The 20,062-nt window shown below is 44.1% G+C and overlaps 1 protein-coding gene across 1 annotated transcript in view; it reads right to left on the bottom strand.

Moving 5' to 3' along the window:
• Nucleotides 1-20,062, bottom strand: part of LOC138370421 (uncharacterized) — a 184,029-nt gene that overhangs the window by 49,573 nt on the left and 114,394 nt on the right. Inside the window, exon 9 of the mRNA XM_069334771.1 lies at nucleotides 1,080-1,217. Coding sequence (XP_069190872.1) covers nucleotides 1,080-1,217 — 138 coding nt within the window. The remainder of the gene's footprint in view (nucleotides 1-1,079; nucleotides 1,218-20,062) is intronic.

Raw genomic sequence — 20,062 nt, forward strand, 5'->3', positions numbered from 1 at the left:
GAAAAAGTCCAAAGGTATGCAACTAGACTAGTCCCAGAACTAAGAGGCATGAGTTATGAGGAAAGGCTGCGGGAAATGCAACTTACGACACTGGAAGACAGAAGAGTAAGGGGGACATGATCACAACCTACAAAATTCTCAGGGGAATCGACCGGGTAAACAAGGATGAACTATTCAACACTGGAGGGACGCGAACAAGGGGACACAGGTGGAAGCTGAGTACCCAAATGAGCCACAGAGACATTAGAAAGAACTTTTTCAGTGTCAGAGTAGTTAGTAAATGGAATGCACTAGGAAATGATGTGGTGGAGGCTGACTCCATACACAGTTTCAAATGTAGATATGATAGAGCCCAGTAGGCTCAGGAATCTGTACACCAGTTGATTGACGGTTGAGAGGCGGGACCAAAGAGCCAGAGCTCAGCCCCCGCAAGCACAATTAGGTGAGTACACACACACACACAGGAGGGCCTGGTAGCCTGGTGGTTAGCACGCAAGACTCGTAATTCTGTGGCGCGGGTTCGATTCCCACACCAGGCAGAAACAAATGGGCCAAGTTTCTCTCACCTTGAATGCCCCTGTTACCTAGCAGTAAAGAGGTATCTGGGAGTTAGTCAGCTGTCACAGGCTGCTTCCTGGGGTGTGTGTGTGTGTGTGTGGTGTGTGGAGAGAGAGAGAAAAACGTAGTTAGTAAACAGTTGGTTGAGAGGCGAACCGAAAGAGCAAAGCTCAACCCTCGCAAACACAACTAGATGAATACAACTAAGTGAATACACACACACACACACACACACACACACACACACATTAATTGTACACTAAGAGAGAGAGAGTGTGTGTTGGAAATTACACATCACATTCTCTCTCTCTCTCTCTATCTCTCTCTCTCTCTCTCTCTCTCTCTCTCTCTCTCTCTCTCTCTCTCTCTCTCTCTCTCTCTCTCTCTCTCTCTCTCTCTCTCTCTCTCTCTCTCTCTCTCTCTCTCTCTTTAGTGTACAAACAATTAATGTGCTGAAAAATGGGAAAATGTACAGACATATAATGAACATATTTTTCATTAAGTGTGAATTGGTTACCTACCTCTTCTCAACAGCTTGGCGCAATCCATATTCAGCAGAAGGAACAAGTTCCATTAGGCGTGAGAGGGTCTGAAACACGATGGAATCCGATTGTTTGAAGAACTGTAAAAATTCCTCTCCGTAAGGCGGCATCGTTACCCTGGGGAGAAGTACACAAGATCCAGAAATTTATTGTGGTGAAGGGTAGGAAAGGTGTTAAAGGGCAGGGAAGGCTGTGAAAGGCAGGGCAAGTCCTGAAGGTTGAAGGGAAAGGAAAGTGCTGAGGAGTATTGAAGGTAGTAAGGAGTAGGCGAGGATGTTGAAGGATTGGGATGGTGGTGAAGGAGAGAGAGGATAATGATGGAGGTAAACGGAAGGGAAAGTGGTGAACGAGAGGGAAGGTTCTGAAGTGATGGAAGGTGGTAAAATAGGTGGAATAAGATGAAGGAAGGAGGAGAAAATGATGAAGATGGGGCATCCTGTGCTCACCTAATTGTACTCATTTAGTTTTGCTTACCAGAATAGAACTTCGGTTTTTTGGTCCCGCCTCTCAATTGTGACTCAACTGGAGTACATGTTCCTGAGCCTATTGGGCTCTATCATATCTTCATTTTAAAACTGTGTATGGAGTCTGCCTCCACCAAATCACTGCCTATTGCATTTCACATGTTAACTACTCTGATACTGAAAAAAATATTTCTAGCATCCCTGTGGCTCACATGAGTACTTAGGTTCCACCTGTGTCCCCTTGTGCGAGTACCACCCGTGTTAAATAATGTCTTTATATACTCTGTCATTTCCTCTGAGAATTTTGTAGCTGGTGATGATGTCTCTCCTAACGTTGTTGTCCTTCAGTATCGTGAGGTCAATTTCAATAGTCCTTCCTAGTAGCTTATGGTAGTGAAGATAGTTACAGAGATGAAGACTTTGTGCAACGAAGATGGTTACAGTCTGGAGGAAAGCCTTGTATATTGTAAATAGTTACAGTGCTGAAAGTTATTTGAGTGAGGATGGTTACAGTGATGAAGTATGTGAGTTGTTAAGAAGGTTACAATGATACAGTTGAGCTTAGTTACCATTATTACAGTGTGAAGATTGTCTTTAGTGAAGAAGGGTACAATGATGATGGTCGTGTGTTGTGTATATGGTTAGAATGACGAAAGTTTTGGTTAAAAAGATGGTTACAGTAATGATGGTTGTTTGTTACTGATGATAGTTATAGTGGCGAAGTTGTTGTTGTTGTTTTACATTCAACTACTCTGAACAAAAGTTCCAAGTATCACGGGCTATAGTGAACCCATCGTGGACGACGAAGCTACTTTGTAATCAAGATATACCCTATATCACCGGAGAAAAACGCGGAAAAATCACTTTTGAAAACAAGTTAGAGATCCCCCACTCTATCTTGCTCTGATGAGGCCGAAAACGCGATCAGCATTCTCTTAATTCTTCAAATGTGAATTCTCCCCATACTTGGATCACTGTTTTTTTGTGATCGTTGTCACACACACTTGTCCCAAAAGTATGTGTGTTGTTAAGAAGGTTACAATGATACAGTTGAGCTTAGTTACCATTAGTTAGTTGAGTTCAGCCAGCCGCGCAGGGAGGGTCACTGGGGTCAAGCGCTACAATAATCGCCAATATTTTAGGGTTAATTAAGGCTACAGTGACAGATCACAGATCTAGGGGTATCACAAAGCGTAAAACCGCCGCGACTATTAAAGAATAATACAGTGCTATCACTAGAACTTGGTGTTAAACAGTGAATTCACCAGACAGGCCACGTTGGAGGGCCCACGAGGCTTTGTTTACATATTGGGTCAAGTGATCAGTGGTACAGTGAATTGGTGAACTGTAACACAGCAGACACACCGATACAGTGATTGACTCCAGAGATTTGTGTTAGATAGAGAAGAACCGCCATCATCAATCTACTGGATTAGTGAATCACCACGTGGGAGACGACGACGGAGCACTTCGTCATCCAGCATCGTAATTATTCACCTGGTTGTGTGAGCGGGAGGCTGACAGGTAGGTACCCCTCTCTGGTCAAGTCTTCAGGTGTACAGAGGTAAAATACTACCAAATTCTTGTTCAGTATATCAGATACATTTAAAATATCAAAGTGGCTCATTTTGGGTAGAGGTTGACATTTTACGGGACCCCCGTAACACACACACACACGCACGCACACGTACGTTTGCAAGCACACGCAAAAACACACGCACGCACACACACATACGTCCAGTTAGGCTAGAAGGGATTAACACCTTTCGTGGAAAGGGGATAAAACCTCACTCATAATCCACCCCTTCTCTTACCCCTTCTCTTACAGCCTTTTTTACCTGCCATAATCTGCAGACAACACCACACCTCCTCTTAACCCCCATCCCACGCGCACACACACACACACGCAAGTTCTCTCTCTCTCTCTCTCTCTCTCTCTCTCTCTCTCTCTCTCTCTCTCTCTCTCTCTCTCTCTCTCTCTCTCTCTCTCTCTCTCTCTCTCTCTCTCTCTCTCTCTCTCTCTCTCTCTCTCTCTCTCTCTCTCACACTCTCTCTCTCTCTCTCTCTCTCTCTCTCTCTCTCTCTCTCTCTCTCTCTCTCTCTCTCTCTCTCTCTCTCTCTCTCTCTCTCTCTCTCTCTCTCTCTCTCTCTCTCTCTCCCTCTTGCTCTCTCTCTCTCTCTCTCTCTCTCTCTCTCTCTCTCTCTCTCTCTCTCTCTCTCTCTCTCTCTCTCTCTCTCTCTCTCTCTCTCTCTCTCTCTCTCTCTCTCTCTCTCTCTCTCTCTCTCTCTTGCTCTCTTGCTCTCTCTCTCTCTCTCTCTCTCTCTCTCTCTTGCTCTCTTGCTCTCTCTCTCTCTCTTGCCCTCTCTCTCTCTTGCTCTCTCTTTTGACAAGGGGGCAGAATGGCAGGAGGCCACAACAGGGACACAGGAAACAGCCAGAGTGACCAAACGAAGGAAATGTTAACCCAAGTTCTGGAGGAATTCAGGATGGTGATGCATGAAATGAGGATTACAATTAACAATCTGCAAAGTGAGCAGACATCAGCAAGGGAGGAGATCAAATCCCTCACAGAGAAAAATAAAGAGACCGAGCATCAGATTATCATCCAAAGGGAAGGTAGGAATGTTACATTGGAAGGAAATGCCTCTGTACCTGAAACATTTGCGGACATACTGAAAAAGAGCTCAGAAGCAATGGCCACAGTGAGGGAGATAGCCATGCAAGCTGCTACCTCACAGGAAGTAGCAAGGTGCACCACTCAGCTGGTGGAGAGAAAAAGATCAGTGGTAGTTGTAGGCATCAAAGATCAGGAAGGATCCAACAGGCAAGAATGGAATAGCAAAGATAGAGAGGCAGTACATGAACTACTGAAGGGGTTACAGATGGAAGGGGCTGAACAAAACATTGAGAAGGTTTTCAGGTTGGGCTGGTACAACAAGGACAGAAACCGACTTGTAAAGGTGGTGTTTACAAATGAAACCACGAAGGAGGACATGCTCGAAAGGAAGAGTCGTCTGCAGCATGTGGAGGGATACAAAAAAGTATTCTTGCAGAGGGACAGGACGAAGGAGGAGAGAGCCAGGGCAGCAGAGGCAAGGAGGAAGCGCAGGGAGAGAGGAGCAAACCAGGAAATCACAGCCCCCAACACAACAGTCCTAGAGACAAGAGGGGAACCCAAGACCAGCATCCCAGCAACACCAGAGGGAGGGCAACACCACCACCCTCCTCTGCATAGAAACCCTCCCTTCCCCTCACCCTACCTGCCCCCACCCAACCCTCCCCCCCCCACCCCATTCTGACCCTGTCACCCCTTCCCCATTCCCGTCATGTCCCCCCTCCCACCTTTCCCCCCCTGTCTTCTCTCCCCCTTCATCCCATACCCTCCCTGTCCCTCCTCCCCCCTCACCCAGTATCCTCCATGTCCCCCCTATCTCCTTAACCCACACCCTACCTGTCCCCCCCTTCCCTTCAACCCCCACCCCCCACACCAAAATCCTCTGAGACCCTGCAAACCACCTCACAGATCTTCTCACCCACGGAACAGCTTCCCACACCAGCAGAATGCTCGCCAAGAAAGGGACAAGAAAATGAACAGAAGAAAGTGAGCTTCAAGGCAATGTACACTAACATAGATGGGATTACAAATAAAACAAGTGAACTCGGAGAATGGGCACTAGAGGAAAACCCAGACATAATAGCACTCACAGAAACAAAGCTAACGAAAACTATAACAAACGCAGTGTTTCCACAGGGCTACTATGTAGTGAGGAAAGAGAGAGAAGGGAGAGGAGAAGGTGGTGTAGCTTTGCTACTAAGAGAAGGTTGGAGTTTTGAAGAGATGGTAATTCAAAACTGTGAAGGTTTCAGTGACTACATATCAGGCACCATAGCAACTGGAGGACAGAAAATTATAGTAGTAGTCATATATAACCCCCCACCGAATGACAGAAGATCCAGACAGGAATATGATAGAAACAACTTGGCCACCATCAATATAATAGAGAGAGCAGCTTCTGTGGCTAGCAGGAACGGATGCAGACTACTAATCATGGGAGACTTCAACCATGGGAAGATAGATTGGGGGGAACAGAAACCCACATGGAGGCCCAGACACATGGAGAGCTAAGCTGCTGGATGTGGCAACAAGAAACTTTCTAAGTCAACACATCAAGGGACCGACAAGAATGAGAAGAGGGAATGAACCAGCCTTGCTTGATCTGATATTTACCCTAAATGAGTCGGATTTAAGGGAAGTTAAGTTGGAAGCCCCCCTTGGGAATGAGTGATCATAGTGTATTGGGCTTTGAGTACCGGGTTGAGCTAGGAATTATCACCCCCAAAAAAGAACTGGGAAACAAAGGGCTGGCGTACCAAAAGGGAGACTATGAGGAGATGAATAAATTCCAACGGGATATACATTGGGACACAGAACTAGGAACCAAGTCTGTACAAGACATGATGGACTATATCACCCAAAAATGTCAGGAGGCTGTAAGCAGGTTTGTCCCAGTCTGACAGGAAAAAAAACAGAGAAGCAAAGGAAGAACCCATGGTTTAATAGGGAATGTATGAAAGCAAAGGAACTGAACAAAAGGGCATGGAGGAACTTCCGTAATAACAGAACACCAAAAAGCAGAGAGAGATACCAGAGAACCAGGAATGAGTATGTTAGTGTGAGAAGAGCAGCTGAGAATAGGTATGAAAATGATATAGCTAATAAAGCCAAGACCGAACCAAAGCTACTACACAGTCACATCAGGAGGAAGACAACAGTGAAGGAACAGGTGATGAAACTTAGGGTGGGCGAGAACAGGTACAAAGAGATTGACAAAGAGGTGTGTGAAGAACTCAACAAAAAGTTCCAGGAGGTCTTTACAATAGAACAGGGAGAAGTCATGGTGCTAGGAGAGGTGGCAGCAAACAGGTGACCTTGGAAAGGTTCGAAATTACAAGAGATGAGGTCAAGAAGCACCTATTGGAGCTGGATGTCAGAAAAACTGTTGGGCCGGATGGAATCTCACCATGGGTATTGAAAGAGTGTGCAGGAGCACTTTGCTTGCCACTCACCATAGTGTATAGTAGGTCACTGGAAACGGGAGACCTACCAGAAATATGGAAGACTGTTATGTAGTACCAATATACAAAAAGGGTGACAGACAAGAGGCACTGAACTACAGGCCAGTATCCTTAAATTGTATACCATGCAAGGTGATGGAGAAGATTGTGAGAAAAAACCTAGTAACACATCTAGAGAGAGAAGAGACTTCGTGACAACCCATGAACATGGGTTCAGGAAGGGTAAATCTTGCCTTACAGGCTTGATAGAATTCTACGATCGGGTGACAAAGATTAAGCAAGAAAGAGAAGGATGGGCGGACTGCATTTTTTTGGACTGTCGGAAAGCCTTTGACACAGTACCCCATAAAAGGTTGATGCATAAACTGGAGAAACAGGCAGGAGTAACTGGTAGGGCGCTCCAGTGGATAAGGGAGTACCTAACCAATAGGAAGCAGAGAGTTACAGTGAGGGGTGAGACCTCAGAATGGCGTGAAGTCACCAGTGGAGTCCCACAGGGCTCTGTGCTTGGACCTATCCTGTTTCTGATATACGTAAATGATCTCCCAGAGGGTATAGACTCATTCCTCTCAATGTTTGCTGACGACGCCAAAATTATGAGAAGGATTAAGACAGAGGAGGACAGCTCGAGGCTTCAAGAAGACCTGGACAAGCTGCAGGAATGGTCGAACAAATGGCTGTTAGAGTTTAACCCAAGCAAATGTTATGTAATGAAGATAGGGGTAGGAAGCAGGAGACCAGATACAAGGTATCATTTGGGAGATGAGATACTTCAAGAGTCAGAGAGAGAGAAAGACCTGGGGGGTTGATATCACGCCAGACCTGTCCCCTGAAGCTCATATCAAGAGGATAACATTAGCAGCATATGCCAGGTTGGCTAACATAAGAATGGCCTTAAGAAACTTGTGTAAGGAATCTTTCACAACATTATATACCACATATGTCAGACCAATCCTGGAGTATGCGGCTCCAGCATGGAGTCCATATCTAGTCAAGCATAAGACTAAACTGGAAAAGGTTCAAAGGTTTGCCACCAGACTAGTACCCGAGCTGAGAGGTATGAGCTACGAGGAGAGACTACGGGAATTAAACCTCACTTCGTTGGAAGACAGAAGAGTTAGGGGGGACATGATCACCACATTCAAGATTCTCAAGTGAATCGACAGGGTTGATAAAGACAGGTTATTTAACACAAGGGGCACACGCACTAGGGGACACAGGTGGAAACTGAGTGCCCAAATGAGCCACAGAGATATTAGAAAGAACTTTTTTAGTGTCAGAGTGGTTGACAAATGGAATGCATTAGGAAGTAATGTGGTGGGGGCTGACTCCATACACAGTTTCAAGTGTAGATATGATAGAGCCCAATAGGCTCAGGAACCTGTACACCTATTGACTGACGGTTGAGAGGCGGGATCAAAGAGCCAGAGTTCAACCCCCGGAAGTACAACTAGGTGAGTACACACACAGAACGCCTTTGACACAGTACTCAACAAAAGGCTGTTAAAAAAGTTGGAGCAGGAGTAAAAGAGAAGGTGCTCCAGTGGATAAGGGAGTACTTAAGCAACAGGAAACCGCGAGTAACGGTGAGGGGGGAGACATCAGAGTGGCGAGATGTCACCAGCGGAGTCCCACAGGGTTCAGTACTTGGACCCATCTTGTTTCTAATATATGTAAACGATCTTCCGGAGGGTATAGACTCGTTCCTCTCAATGTTTGGTGATTATGTCAAAATTATGAGAAGAATCGAGACGGATGAAGATAGACAGAGACTACAGGATGACTTGGACTAACTGGATGAATGGTCTAGAAAATGACTGATAAAGTTCAACTTCGGAAAGTGTAAGTTAATGAAATTAGGCGAAGGGAGCAGAAGGCTAAACACAAGGTATTATCTGGGAGGTGAAATCCTGCAAGAGTTAAATAGAGAGAAAGATCTGGGGGTCGATATCACACCGCACCTGTCCCCAGAGGCCCACATCAAAAGAATATCATCAGCGGCATATACTACACTGGCCAACATAAGAACTGCCTTTAGAAACTTGTGTAAGGAATCGTTCAGGACCCTGTATACCACTTATGTAAGACCAATCCTGAAGTATGCAGCTCCAGCCTGGAGTCCATACCTAGTTAAACACAAGACAAAGTTAGAGAAGATTCAGCGGTATACCACCTGGCTCGTCCCGGAACTGAGAGGAATGAGCTACGAGGAAAGGTTAAAAGAGCTGAATTTCACATCCCTGGAAACAGAATTGTAAGAGGGAGACATGATAACCACCTACAAAATTCTCAGGGGAATTCACAGGGTGGACAAAGACAAACTCTTCAGCACGGGTGGGACACGAATAAGGGGACACAGGTGGAAACTTAGTACCCAGATGAGCCACAGAGACGTTAGAATTTTTTTTTTCAGTGTCAGAGTAGTTAATAAATGGAATGCACTAGGAAGTGATGTGGTGGAGGCTGAGTCCATACACAGTTTCAAATGTAGATATGATAGAGCCCAGTAAGCTCAGGAATCTGTACACCAGTTGATTGACAGTTGAGAGGCGGGAAGAAAGAGCCAAAGCTCAACCCCCGCAAGCACAATTAGGTGAGTACACACACACATACACATACACACACACCCACCAGGGGACTCGAACACTGGCCAACCAGGTGGCAGTTGCACGCTGTATCCACTACACCATACTTCAAAGCCATAAAGAGAGGTAGGAATTCTGGGGTATTTAACCAACCATGCAACTGCCACCTTGTTGGCCAGTGTTCGAGTCCCCTGGTGGGTTGAGTGTCTAAAAAGTTATAAACTTCAGCTACTGGAATAGGGTAGTCTGTGCATTAAGCATTTGGCACTGAGTTTTCCCATATAACAGGGCTCGATGAAAGAGCATCGGGGGTCCCACACTATCTCATTGCCTGGGAGAGGATTGGAGTTGTGGTTGGTTAAATACCCCAGAATTCCTACCTCTCTTTATGGCTTTGAAGTATGGTGTAGTGGATACAGCGTGCAATTGCCACCTGGTTGGCCAGTGTTCGAGTCCCCAGGTGGGTTGAGTGTCTAAAAAGTTATAAACTTCAGCTACTGGAACAGGGTATTCTGTGCATATATATATATATATATATATATATATATATATATATATATATATATATATATATATATATATATATATATATATATATTATTAAATATGACCGAAAAAGTAAGATTAATAATTCTAACATTCTTTTCACTGTTGGAGGTAATTCAAAAATCAATTCTCCAAAATTCTTTTTTATTTCTAGTCTGACGCGACACTTGAGCGCGTTTCGTAAAACTTATTACATTTCCAAAGACTTTAGTTAACACATACACAACTGAATAGAACTTACACATCTCCGATTTTGTTTATATCTACATTTGAGTGAGGTAGATGGGGTGAGGTGGTATTTAATAAGGTATTAATTTCATCAACACAAGCCAGAACATGAAACAATGGGTATTGAATAGAAGTGATTGTAGAAAGCCTATTGGTCCATATTTCTTGATGCTTCTATATTGGAGCGGAGTCTTGAGGTGGGTAGAATATACTTGTGCACAACTATATTCTACCCACCTCAAGACTCCTTCTAACCCCCCCCCCCTTCTTTTTGTGTTTTTTGTGCTTTATTATGTATTAATGGTTACAAGATATACATGGGTTGATACAAATAAACATATATATACACGAAGCCTGCACTAAAGAGGCACCCTTCTCGAGTCCCGATGAGCACATGAATGAACAAGAAGATGGAGTCGCTGTGGGTTCTCCCCTAGATGTCCTGTTTGTGAACTTCTACATGGGCACCATCGAGCAGAGGGCCTTAGTTAACATGGACTTGAAACCCGCCATATACTGCAGATACATTAATGACATTTATATGGAGGTACCTGATGTCAGACTTTTGCAGTAGCTGAAGGAGGCATTAGAGCAAAAATTCGGTATTAAGTTTCATTTACGAGATGGAGTGTGATGGGAGGCAGCCCTTTCTAGATTCATCATTCGCGGAAAGGAATGGTGGCTTCCACACTGCAGTCTACACTAAGGAAACGAACATAGGAATGTGCCTTAATGCCAATAGTGACTGCCCAGACAAGTACAAGAGGAGTGTTGTCTATGATTATGTCGACCGAGCTCTCACTCACAGTTCTGGTTGGAAGCAGCTCGACGAACAACTCTGTAGAGTAAGGCAGGTCCTAGTCAACAATTGCTTCTCTAACGGTTATGTTGAAGACGTCATCAAAAGAAAAGTGAAACGCCATGCAACCTCTGACGAGTCAACTAACACAACACTTGTACCTCCTATTAAACTGTTTTACAGGACTTCTTTACTTTTTTTCGACGGGTCACAAAACGGAGGAAAGTGTCCTGAACGATATTATTAATAGGAATGTTATCCCCACAGACACAAATCAGAAGATACAACTAACAGTTTACCAAAAAAACAAAAAAACGGCCAATCTACTCATAAAGAACTGTCCAGACACCAACAGAACGCCTTGAAGGAAACTAAAGCGTCTATGCCTTCTCATGCCCACTTGGGGACTGTCAGCCCCAAAGATCTTAGTATATAGGCAATACAATAACGTCTCCTTCTAGGCGATTAACAATGCATAAACAACAGGGCTCTATCAAGGAGCATATAATCTCCACACACAGCCAGACTATCACCAGAGAAATCTTAACAAGCAACACAGAAATTATCGACAGATACAACGATAACAGGAGACTCGACATCAGTGAGGCCTTACCCATCAAAAAGTCAAAACCAGTAATCAACAGCCAATTAACACATAATTACATTTTGCCCACTTCAAGACCCCGAACCAGCACAGGAGCAAGAAGATAGAATATATACCCATGGTTATATGCCCATTGTATATATCCATTGTTTCGTGTTTTGTCATTTGTTTCCTGCTACCTCACCCAAAAACATTTGTATCCTATCACCTCACCGAAAAACGAATATAAGCACGATCTGAGTAAGTAAAAAAATTGTCTTTGAAAATGTAAGAAGTGTTCTTGAGAAACGCTTCTAGGCGTCAGACCATAAATAAAAAGTGAAAATGAACTTTGGAGAGTTAATTTTTCATCTACCCCTGACAGTGAAGAAAAACATAAGAAATATTGAGAAGATTCGTGTTAGAATCATAAATCTTTCCCTTTCGGTCATATTCAACAACATTTATATAAATAAAAATAAAAATGTTCGTTTGTTCATAACCGATAATCTCCGAAAGTTCTTTACCGATTGCTTTGAAATTTTCACACAACGTTCCATTCTCATCCGAGAAGGTTTTTATACATACTATATAGATGTCACGTCTGTGACGGTAAAAAAAACATGCTTTTTCTAAAAAACTGTGTTTTTCATGTGCGGGAAATCTTCTATACCTCTTTACCGATTGCTTTGAAATTTTGACACAACGTTGCATTCGAATAGGTGCATCTTTTCATATATCTACTATATACATGCCTCACTCATGACAGGAAAAAACATCCTTTTTTTTATAGAAAAAAACAGCGCCATCTGTTGGACGTAAGAACAACACACACTGTAATCTCGAAAGTTCTTCACAGATTGCTTTGAAATTTTGACACAACGTTACATTCGAATAGGCGTGTCTTTTTATAATACCTACTATACAGATGCCACCCCTGTGAAGGCAAAACATGCGTTTTTGAAAAATAGTGCCATCTGTTGTACTAATAGCAACATGCACGCTATACTAAATGTGTCACAAATTTTATTTCAATGTTTCCGATTGCATTGATAAATTTAATTTTCATAGATTTTGATTTATTTTATTTTTTATTAAATGATTTTGTGTGGCATTGTGTTGGAATTGAGATGTGTTGTTTACCATACCATTCATTTCGTAAGTATAAGTATAGATGCCACACCTGTGACAGGTAAAATTATGCGGAAAAACAGTGCCAACTGTTGCATGTAAAAGCAACACATGCTATACTATATAGGTTAAGATTCCATTTCAGTGTTTCCGATTGCATTTATAAATTTAATTTTCATTGATTTCGATATTTCTTCATTTTGATTCAATTATTTTGTACGACATTGCGTTGGAATTGAGCTGTGTTGTTTACCATACCGTTCATTTCTTCTGCTTAGTTTAGTTTTTATATTTTTTCATTGTTTTTCAATTCTATTTTTAACTGTGTTTCTTATTCTTCATTGATGGGAACATCGGATCATTTGGGAATGCATCGGACGAGGGAGTGGGGAATGGAGGGGAAGACGAGGGGACGGGGGAATTGGGGATGGTGGGGACGGAGGAATTGGGGATGGTGGGGACGAGAGGACGGGGGAGGGGAATGAAGAATGGGGAGGGGAGGAGAAAGGGGCAGGGGAGTCGGGGATTGTGGGGAGGAAGAGGGGACAGGGGAGGGGGGAATGGTAAGGAAGACGAGGGGACGGGGGAGTGGGAGATGGTGGGGAGAACGAGGGGGATGGTGGAGTGGGGAATGATAGGGAGGACAAGGGGGCAGGTGAGTAGTGAGATGGTGGGAAGGACGAGGGGACGGGGGAGGGAGGAATATTTGGGAGGACTGGGAGATGGGAAAGTTGCTGTGGCTCAGCAACGCACATGCGTTGCTGAGCCACAGCAACACGTGGCCGGGTACAGCTAGTAAAGAATAAAATTATATATGTGTATACTTTCCCAAATCCTTTGTAACTGGAGTGTAGAGTGAGCATGTGATGGTGGTAATGGCAGTAGAGGACAAACACATTCCTAACGTTGAGATTGGACATGTAGATAAGACCGTTAAGCAATTAAGTGCTTCCACAATTCACTGAGAATCTGACAGTTCTCACACCGTAGGAATGGCATCTAAGTTGCACCTGCCCCTATCATAGAGAGAGCGAACGCAGCCAATACCCAGATTAAATTTAACAAATTGTGACATCTACGGTCCTTAATGTTTTTATATAAGATGAAGAACTCGAACCAGAGATTGACTAGATGGGCTGTTCTGTTGCAGGAATACTAGTTAGAGATGAAGCACATTAAAGGAAGAGAGAATGTAATAGCAGACGCCCTTTCTCGAATGCACTAAACTGATATGATTCTTATATTAAAGGGAGGGATATGTTACGGTGCCCTCTCCTATATCTTCCCTTATCCAGCAAGATGAGTCATACCTCTACATCCTGTATGTTCCTTGAGATGCAGGGATTCGTTTGAAGTAGGTGATGATTAGCAAGAGTACTAATTTGGTTAGAAAAGGCAAAAACTAAAATGTCCTTACAATGGGGATTATGCCCTTTAGGTGTGCAAGATAGCGACTGATAGACCAGACTCCCGCCAAGACGTGAGGGTGTGAGCCGCTTGGTGATTGGCAGTCCAGGTCACGTGCCAATACTGAGCAATGAGGAGCCCGTCCTCGGGGCGGTAACGTCACCGGGCAGCAGAGCCTGAGAGTTGGCAGTGCCAGGAGTTCAGAGTTACCCGACCCTTCACAGAGAGCAGACGTGCGCCGAGTGAGTTCCCGATATTGGAGGTCGAGGCCGGAACCTCGCACTGTGGATTTATGCAGCCTGGCATGTATCATTGTTATTACAGAAAACTAGTGTGCTTTTGGGGAGGAAGCTAGGAAACCGAGTTTCGAGGAGTGAGAGGCCACCAAGAATTCGTGGCTGATAGTCTCGAACGGAGGAGGTGCAGCGATTCTTGCACTTGCAAGAAGGTTGCAATCCCTTTAACCATGTTTTGGCACAGTCAACTAAGGTGCATTAGGCATTATCCCGGACGTAGATTCGAGCCATCATCACGCCCCTTGTGGATTTGTTCATTTGATATATCATACTATTGTGATTTCCAATTTATACCCATTGTTTCGTGTTCTGCATTGTGTTGATACTTTTAACACCCTATTAATATCCCCTTTGTTATGTCCATTCATCCACGTTTACACTTCTATCATGTCACTAATAATTCTTCGCCTTTCCAGAGACTGTAATTTAAGTTTCGATAATCTTTCTTCATATGACAGGTTTCTAATATGAGGGATTAACTTCATCATCCTACGCTGGACGCGTTCTAGTTAATTTATATCCATTCTATAGTATGGCGACCAAAACTGAACTGCATAATCTAAATGGGGCCTAACAAGAGCAAGATAAGATGAAGAACAACACCAGGTGTCCTATTACTAATGCTTTGATAAATAAATCCCAGTGTCCTATTGGCCTTATTACGAACATTTATGCATTGATTTTTTTGTTTTAAGTTCTTTCTAATCATAACTCCCAGATCCCTTTTGCAGTCCAACTTCGCAATCTCAACACTATCTAGCTCATATTTTGTAACCCTGTCATCATTACCTATCCTCAAAACCTTACATTTGTCAGCATTAAACTGCATCTGCCCAACTTTTGACCATTTCAAAACCCTATTTAGGTAGTTTTGAAGTGAAAGTGAGTCTTTTTCCTAGTTTATTTGCCTCCCGATTTTTATATCATCGGCAAATTTGCAAATGTTGCTGTTCAAACCTGAATCTAAATCATTTATATATATTATGAATAACAGAGGTCCAAGGACAGAGCCTTGAGGCACTATCCTGGCGCTTTTTGTGTTCCTAAATTCTGTCATTCACTGTACGGCCAGTTTCACCGAATATTGGAGAAGAGAAGACGAACAGGAATAGAGTACACACCAGCAGGATTAGAACAGGAGGAGCAGTGTGAACTAGATTACTATGAAGAGTGTTAGTTTGTCGAAAGGTGAGCTTTATATCAAGAGGACGAAGGGTATTAGTGAGATTTTTGAGTTTATATGTGAAGGGAAGGCAGAGCACAGTGGTACTAGTTTGGGAAACAGCATTGAGGTGAAAGAAACTACGTTTAGCTTGAAAATACGCACAGTTGATAAAATGTAATGGTTATCCAAGGCAAGAGAAAGAGTTGTAGATAAAAAGAAATTTCAGAATTAAGAAACTGAGGGTCAATGATGCGTAGAGCGCGTAGGAAGAGAGAGAGAGACAAGAACACTTTTTCTCAACAGGACGATGCAGTCCATCCTCCGAATAGACAGTACGTTTTAATGCTAAATGTAATAAGTACAATCCTGACTATCAGTATAGTACATAAATACACTTAATCACCAGTATTGCACCAAAATATTATGAATATTTAAGTTTACATGAAAAGCTGAATAGAAAACCACGACCTAACCTAACCTTGGGAGTGAAGGACAAACATGTAAATAGCATTTATTGCTCCTTAATTACAGTTGATACTTAACTTATAGCTGTATTGATATTACAATTTTATAAAACTAATAAAACAAAACTAAAGTCTTTCAATAAATTATAAAGTAACTCAGGATATTTCCAAATTTTGTATAAAATCTCTATTGTTTAATTTAATAAAACTGAAAAAAAAATTCTTTATGTTTAAAACTTCTGTATGTAGCCTTAAACACGAAAATTTCAACCTAAAAATTTTGAGTGTATTAACAGAAAATAAGAACATATGGGGAGGTAAATGTAAGGGCACAATTAAATGTATTTATGTACTATGCAGACATTCAAGAATGTATTTATTACATTTAGTATTAAAACGTTCTGTCTATTCGGATTAAGGGTTGGGAGGAAAGTAGAAAAGTAGTGAATGTACATACCACTATGCATGGATTTGCGTTAGACAGAGAGATAAACCGGACACAGAGCTGTGAACATGAACGTAAAGAAAAGGAATTAGATTCCAAATCAACTTTGAAATCGATAGGAGCCAGATTGTTAAGAGAGGAGAGAAAAGGCTGGAAAAATATAGTGTTATGATCCTATAGAACAAAAATAAAATTAATATGACTATGTCAATGCTATAGTCACTATATTATGCAAGAATTTTTTTGTGTTAGCATCCAAAAGCAAAATTACGTTCCACTGAATTGCTAGGCTACTTCTACCAAACATAACTCCACAAATCAACTTTATTTGTCAGGATCTAATTATAAAAATGTCACAACCCAGAAAATATGTAAATAATCACTCATGGCATATAAATCAATCAATAATAAATATAAATCATACATCGTCATCAAAACAGCCAATTTCAGGGGAAAGGGGAAGTATGAACTAGATGTATCTGAGATTACAACTAGTGCTCCCAGTCATCGTCTGCCTCCTCGGTCGGGGGATCTAGGACTACTCTTCTCCTCGCTCGCTCACTATTCACATTGTGTCTTTTATTTGATTTGTTGCACTTATGTCGCAATTTTTTATTCACACTGATATTTATGCACTCGTCTTTACACTGCTACTCCAGGCCACCGGGTAATTGAGGGGATTAACTGTAGTCAGTCTGAGGACCTCCTCGGTACGAGGCTACATTTGAAATTGTTCTTCTGTTGCAGTGCTAATCTAAATCGTGTCCACCAATGATTGTGACCCACTCACCCCTTGCAACGACTCTGGGTTAAACACTACTCATCACATTAGGAGTTAAACACTTACTCTTGCTTTCAGGCAAAAGACATTGGAAAGTCAATGATTCACCACCGGAACACAGTGCTCCACCACACAGGCTCCTAAGGCTTCTCTGATGTCGCAATTCTCTGCTACTGTCACTAAATAATTGGCACACTATACTCAGGCATGTCACGACCTCATATGTTACTGATTTTGGCTGCGGGTGTTTCCTACTCTACACTCACTTTCATTAATTGAGGGGTGATTGACGTTTTCGCCAGAAGGGGGTGTGGGTGTCTCTTCCCTCCCTGCTGTTCCTGGTGGTGGGGACGTGGCGTGTTTTGTGATGGGCGGCCCTATTCCCGCTGTCGTGCAGTTAAACTCCATCGGATTGGAGTTTACTGGTCGTGCTGGTTAGCCGCTGGTGGACGTGGTATTGAGTGACATGCTTCGTGTCCCGATTGGGGACGTATATGGCATTGAGCTGGTCACTGCTCACCGTGTCATTATCAAGTTTGTGGATGAGGCAGTGTGCCGTGCTTTCCTACGGAGGTACGAGGGACGTACTTTGAAGCTCCAGGACGGCACCGGGTCTGTGACCATTTCAGACCGTAGTGGTGCTGTGACGTATGTCAGTGTTCATGGCGCCCCCATGGAGTTTCCTGAGACTTTCCTCCGGCGATTCTTCCAGAGGTACGGCTCCGTCGTCAGTGTGCGGATGAACTCCCTGTCGTCTGGCACGTATTCGGGTGTGAAGACCAACATTCGGACCCTCGGGATGCGACTGAGGTCGGACATACCGTCCTCTGTCCGGCTGTTGGGGTACTACATGCGGGTGTTTTATGCCCGGCAACCCTGTACTTGCTTCCAGTGTGGCTTGTTGGGGCATCAGGCTGGCGGGTTTACTGCTGATCCGGTCGCTCCTGTGAACTTGTTCCGTAAGGAGGATTTCCCGCCGCTCCCTCTGAAGGAGGACTCCGGGGGTGAGGAGGTGAGCGTCCCGTTCGCTGCTGAGGCTCCCCCAGCGTCACCCGACGTTCCCCCGGTTGTTGCAAACCCTCCTCCGGGTGTTGCGGTGCCGTCGGATGTTCCTCCTGACCGTGTCTCTGGCCCTGCTGTTCCCATGGAACTTCTTGGTGATCCCTGTGGAGCGTCGCTGTCGGCTTCCTCGTCTTCGGCTGTGGAACCTGGCCCTGCGTCCTCCCCTCGGGTCCCTCCTGTGAAGGGTGCTGGGGTGGCTGCGGAGCCTCCTACTGTGTGTGGTCCGGTTCCCCCTGTGGTAGAGGCTGCTGCCGTTCTGCGTCGGGCGTCGGTTCGTCCGGCTAGTGGTGCCCGTGCCACTGGATCTGCGTCCGGCTCTGACGATATCCGGCCGGAGCCCAAATGTTCCAGGCGTTCGTCTATGGCCTGAGCTGATGTTGGGGACTTTAGTGACTGTGGGTCTTCAAGTGTTGATGGCGTGGATCCGGGTGAGTCGTTGTCTCCGCGGTTGGTGGTGGCGGAGGTTCATGTGCCTGCTGGTGCTGATGCCCGTGTCTCGGGTGTGTCTCCTGTTTCTTCCCCGCCCGGGGGCTTTCCGCTATGGGGTGTGGTGGCTTCTGCTGTCAGGTATGGTGTGGATGCTGGTGCATGGGCGTGGCCTGGTGGTGACTTTATGTAAGGATCCGCACCGCCATGATTCCCTGTAGTCGTCTGGTGGTGTGCCCGTGGCCGCTGGTGCACCTGTGGTGGTGCCCTTTGTTGAGCCCTCTGTCGAGCTCCCTCCTGCGGTGTTGTGCATTGAGGACCTGGAGGCCCGGGTTGCCGAGTTCTTGCTGCTTGAACGGCCAGAGGACTTTTCTGTGGGCGGGTTCCGGGTGTATGGGATAGGGTGGCGGTTACTCGCGTCCGGAGGGACACCGTGTGGGTTCCATGTCTGCGGGTGTTTGTTGCCGAGGTTCCGGTTCACATGGCGCAGCCGGTGTTAGGCCACGCCTCCTGGACAACGTGGCTGCTTTGGGAGGCGTTCAATGTGCGGTTTCCACCGGATATGTTCCCGGGCAAATATGTACACTGATTTCATGTTACTGTAGTTGTTGTTTTTGTTGGTATTCTTGGCTTGTTGGGTGCTGTGCGAAGTGTCTTGTTATGTTTCTTGATGTACTTTATGTTGTGTTTTATTCTCGGTCCTTCAGGCCAGTGCATGTATATTGTTGTGTTTGTACCTGTTTGTTTTCTGGTTTGTGTGGTTTGCTTGTTTATCATTATTGTTTATTTTGGCCTCGCCCTTTGTTTGTTGCTGGCCGGATGGTTTGGTGTGAGTGTTTTTATTCCTGTATTGTTTCTGTGCTGTACGTTTGCACTGGTGTTTTCATATTGCTTTACCTGTTGTACGTGTTTGTTCTTTATGTTTTGTTTGGTATGTATTGTGATTGTCCTGTTATGTTTCCTGTTATGCCTCTTGATGTATGTTTTGTTTTATGAAGATTTTGTTTTGTGATGTTACTGTGCTTGCTTGTTTGCCATTGTATTATGTTTTGTGCCTTGATGTATGCAGTATTTTTTCTATGCATTTATCGTGTTTGTGTTTTGTTGTGCTGTGCTGTCAGCCCTTCTGGCCGGTGGTCTATTGTTTTAATTTGTTCTGTTCTGTTTTCTGTGTTGTTTTTATTGTATTTAATTTGCATGCTTTGCATGTAAAAATAAAAAAAAAATAAAAACTTTCATTAATCGGCCTAAACATAATCGTTTCGATGACCAAAGTGACATGCTAAGGGGGAGGAGGAGGATGAAGAATGAACATTTTTCGAAATAATGATAAGGATGGGGAACGATTAGGAAAGTTCGACGACCTGTCCACTTTGGATTGAAACTCTGTGATTTACTATGGTGTTGATGGTGAGCATTCTCGGGTGGTAACCGGTGGCGATGTCTTTTGGGGGAGTGGAGGAGGGGCGTACTTGCTTTGCTCAGGTACTGTACTTCATTTTA

Source organism: Procambarus clarkii, chromosome 32 (assembly GCF_040958095.1).
Source record: "Procambarus clarkii isolate CNS0578487 chromosome 32, FALCON_Pclarkii_2.0, whole genome shotgun sequence".
In the NCBI taxonomy this organism is placed as follows: Eukaryota; Metazoa; Arthropoda; class Malacostraca; order Decapoda; family Cambaridae; genus Procambarus; species Procambarus clarkii.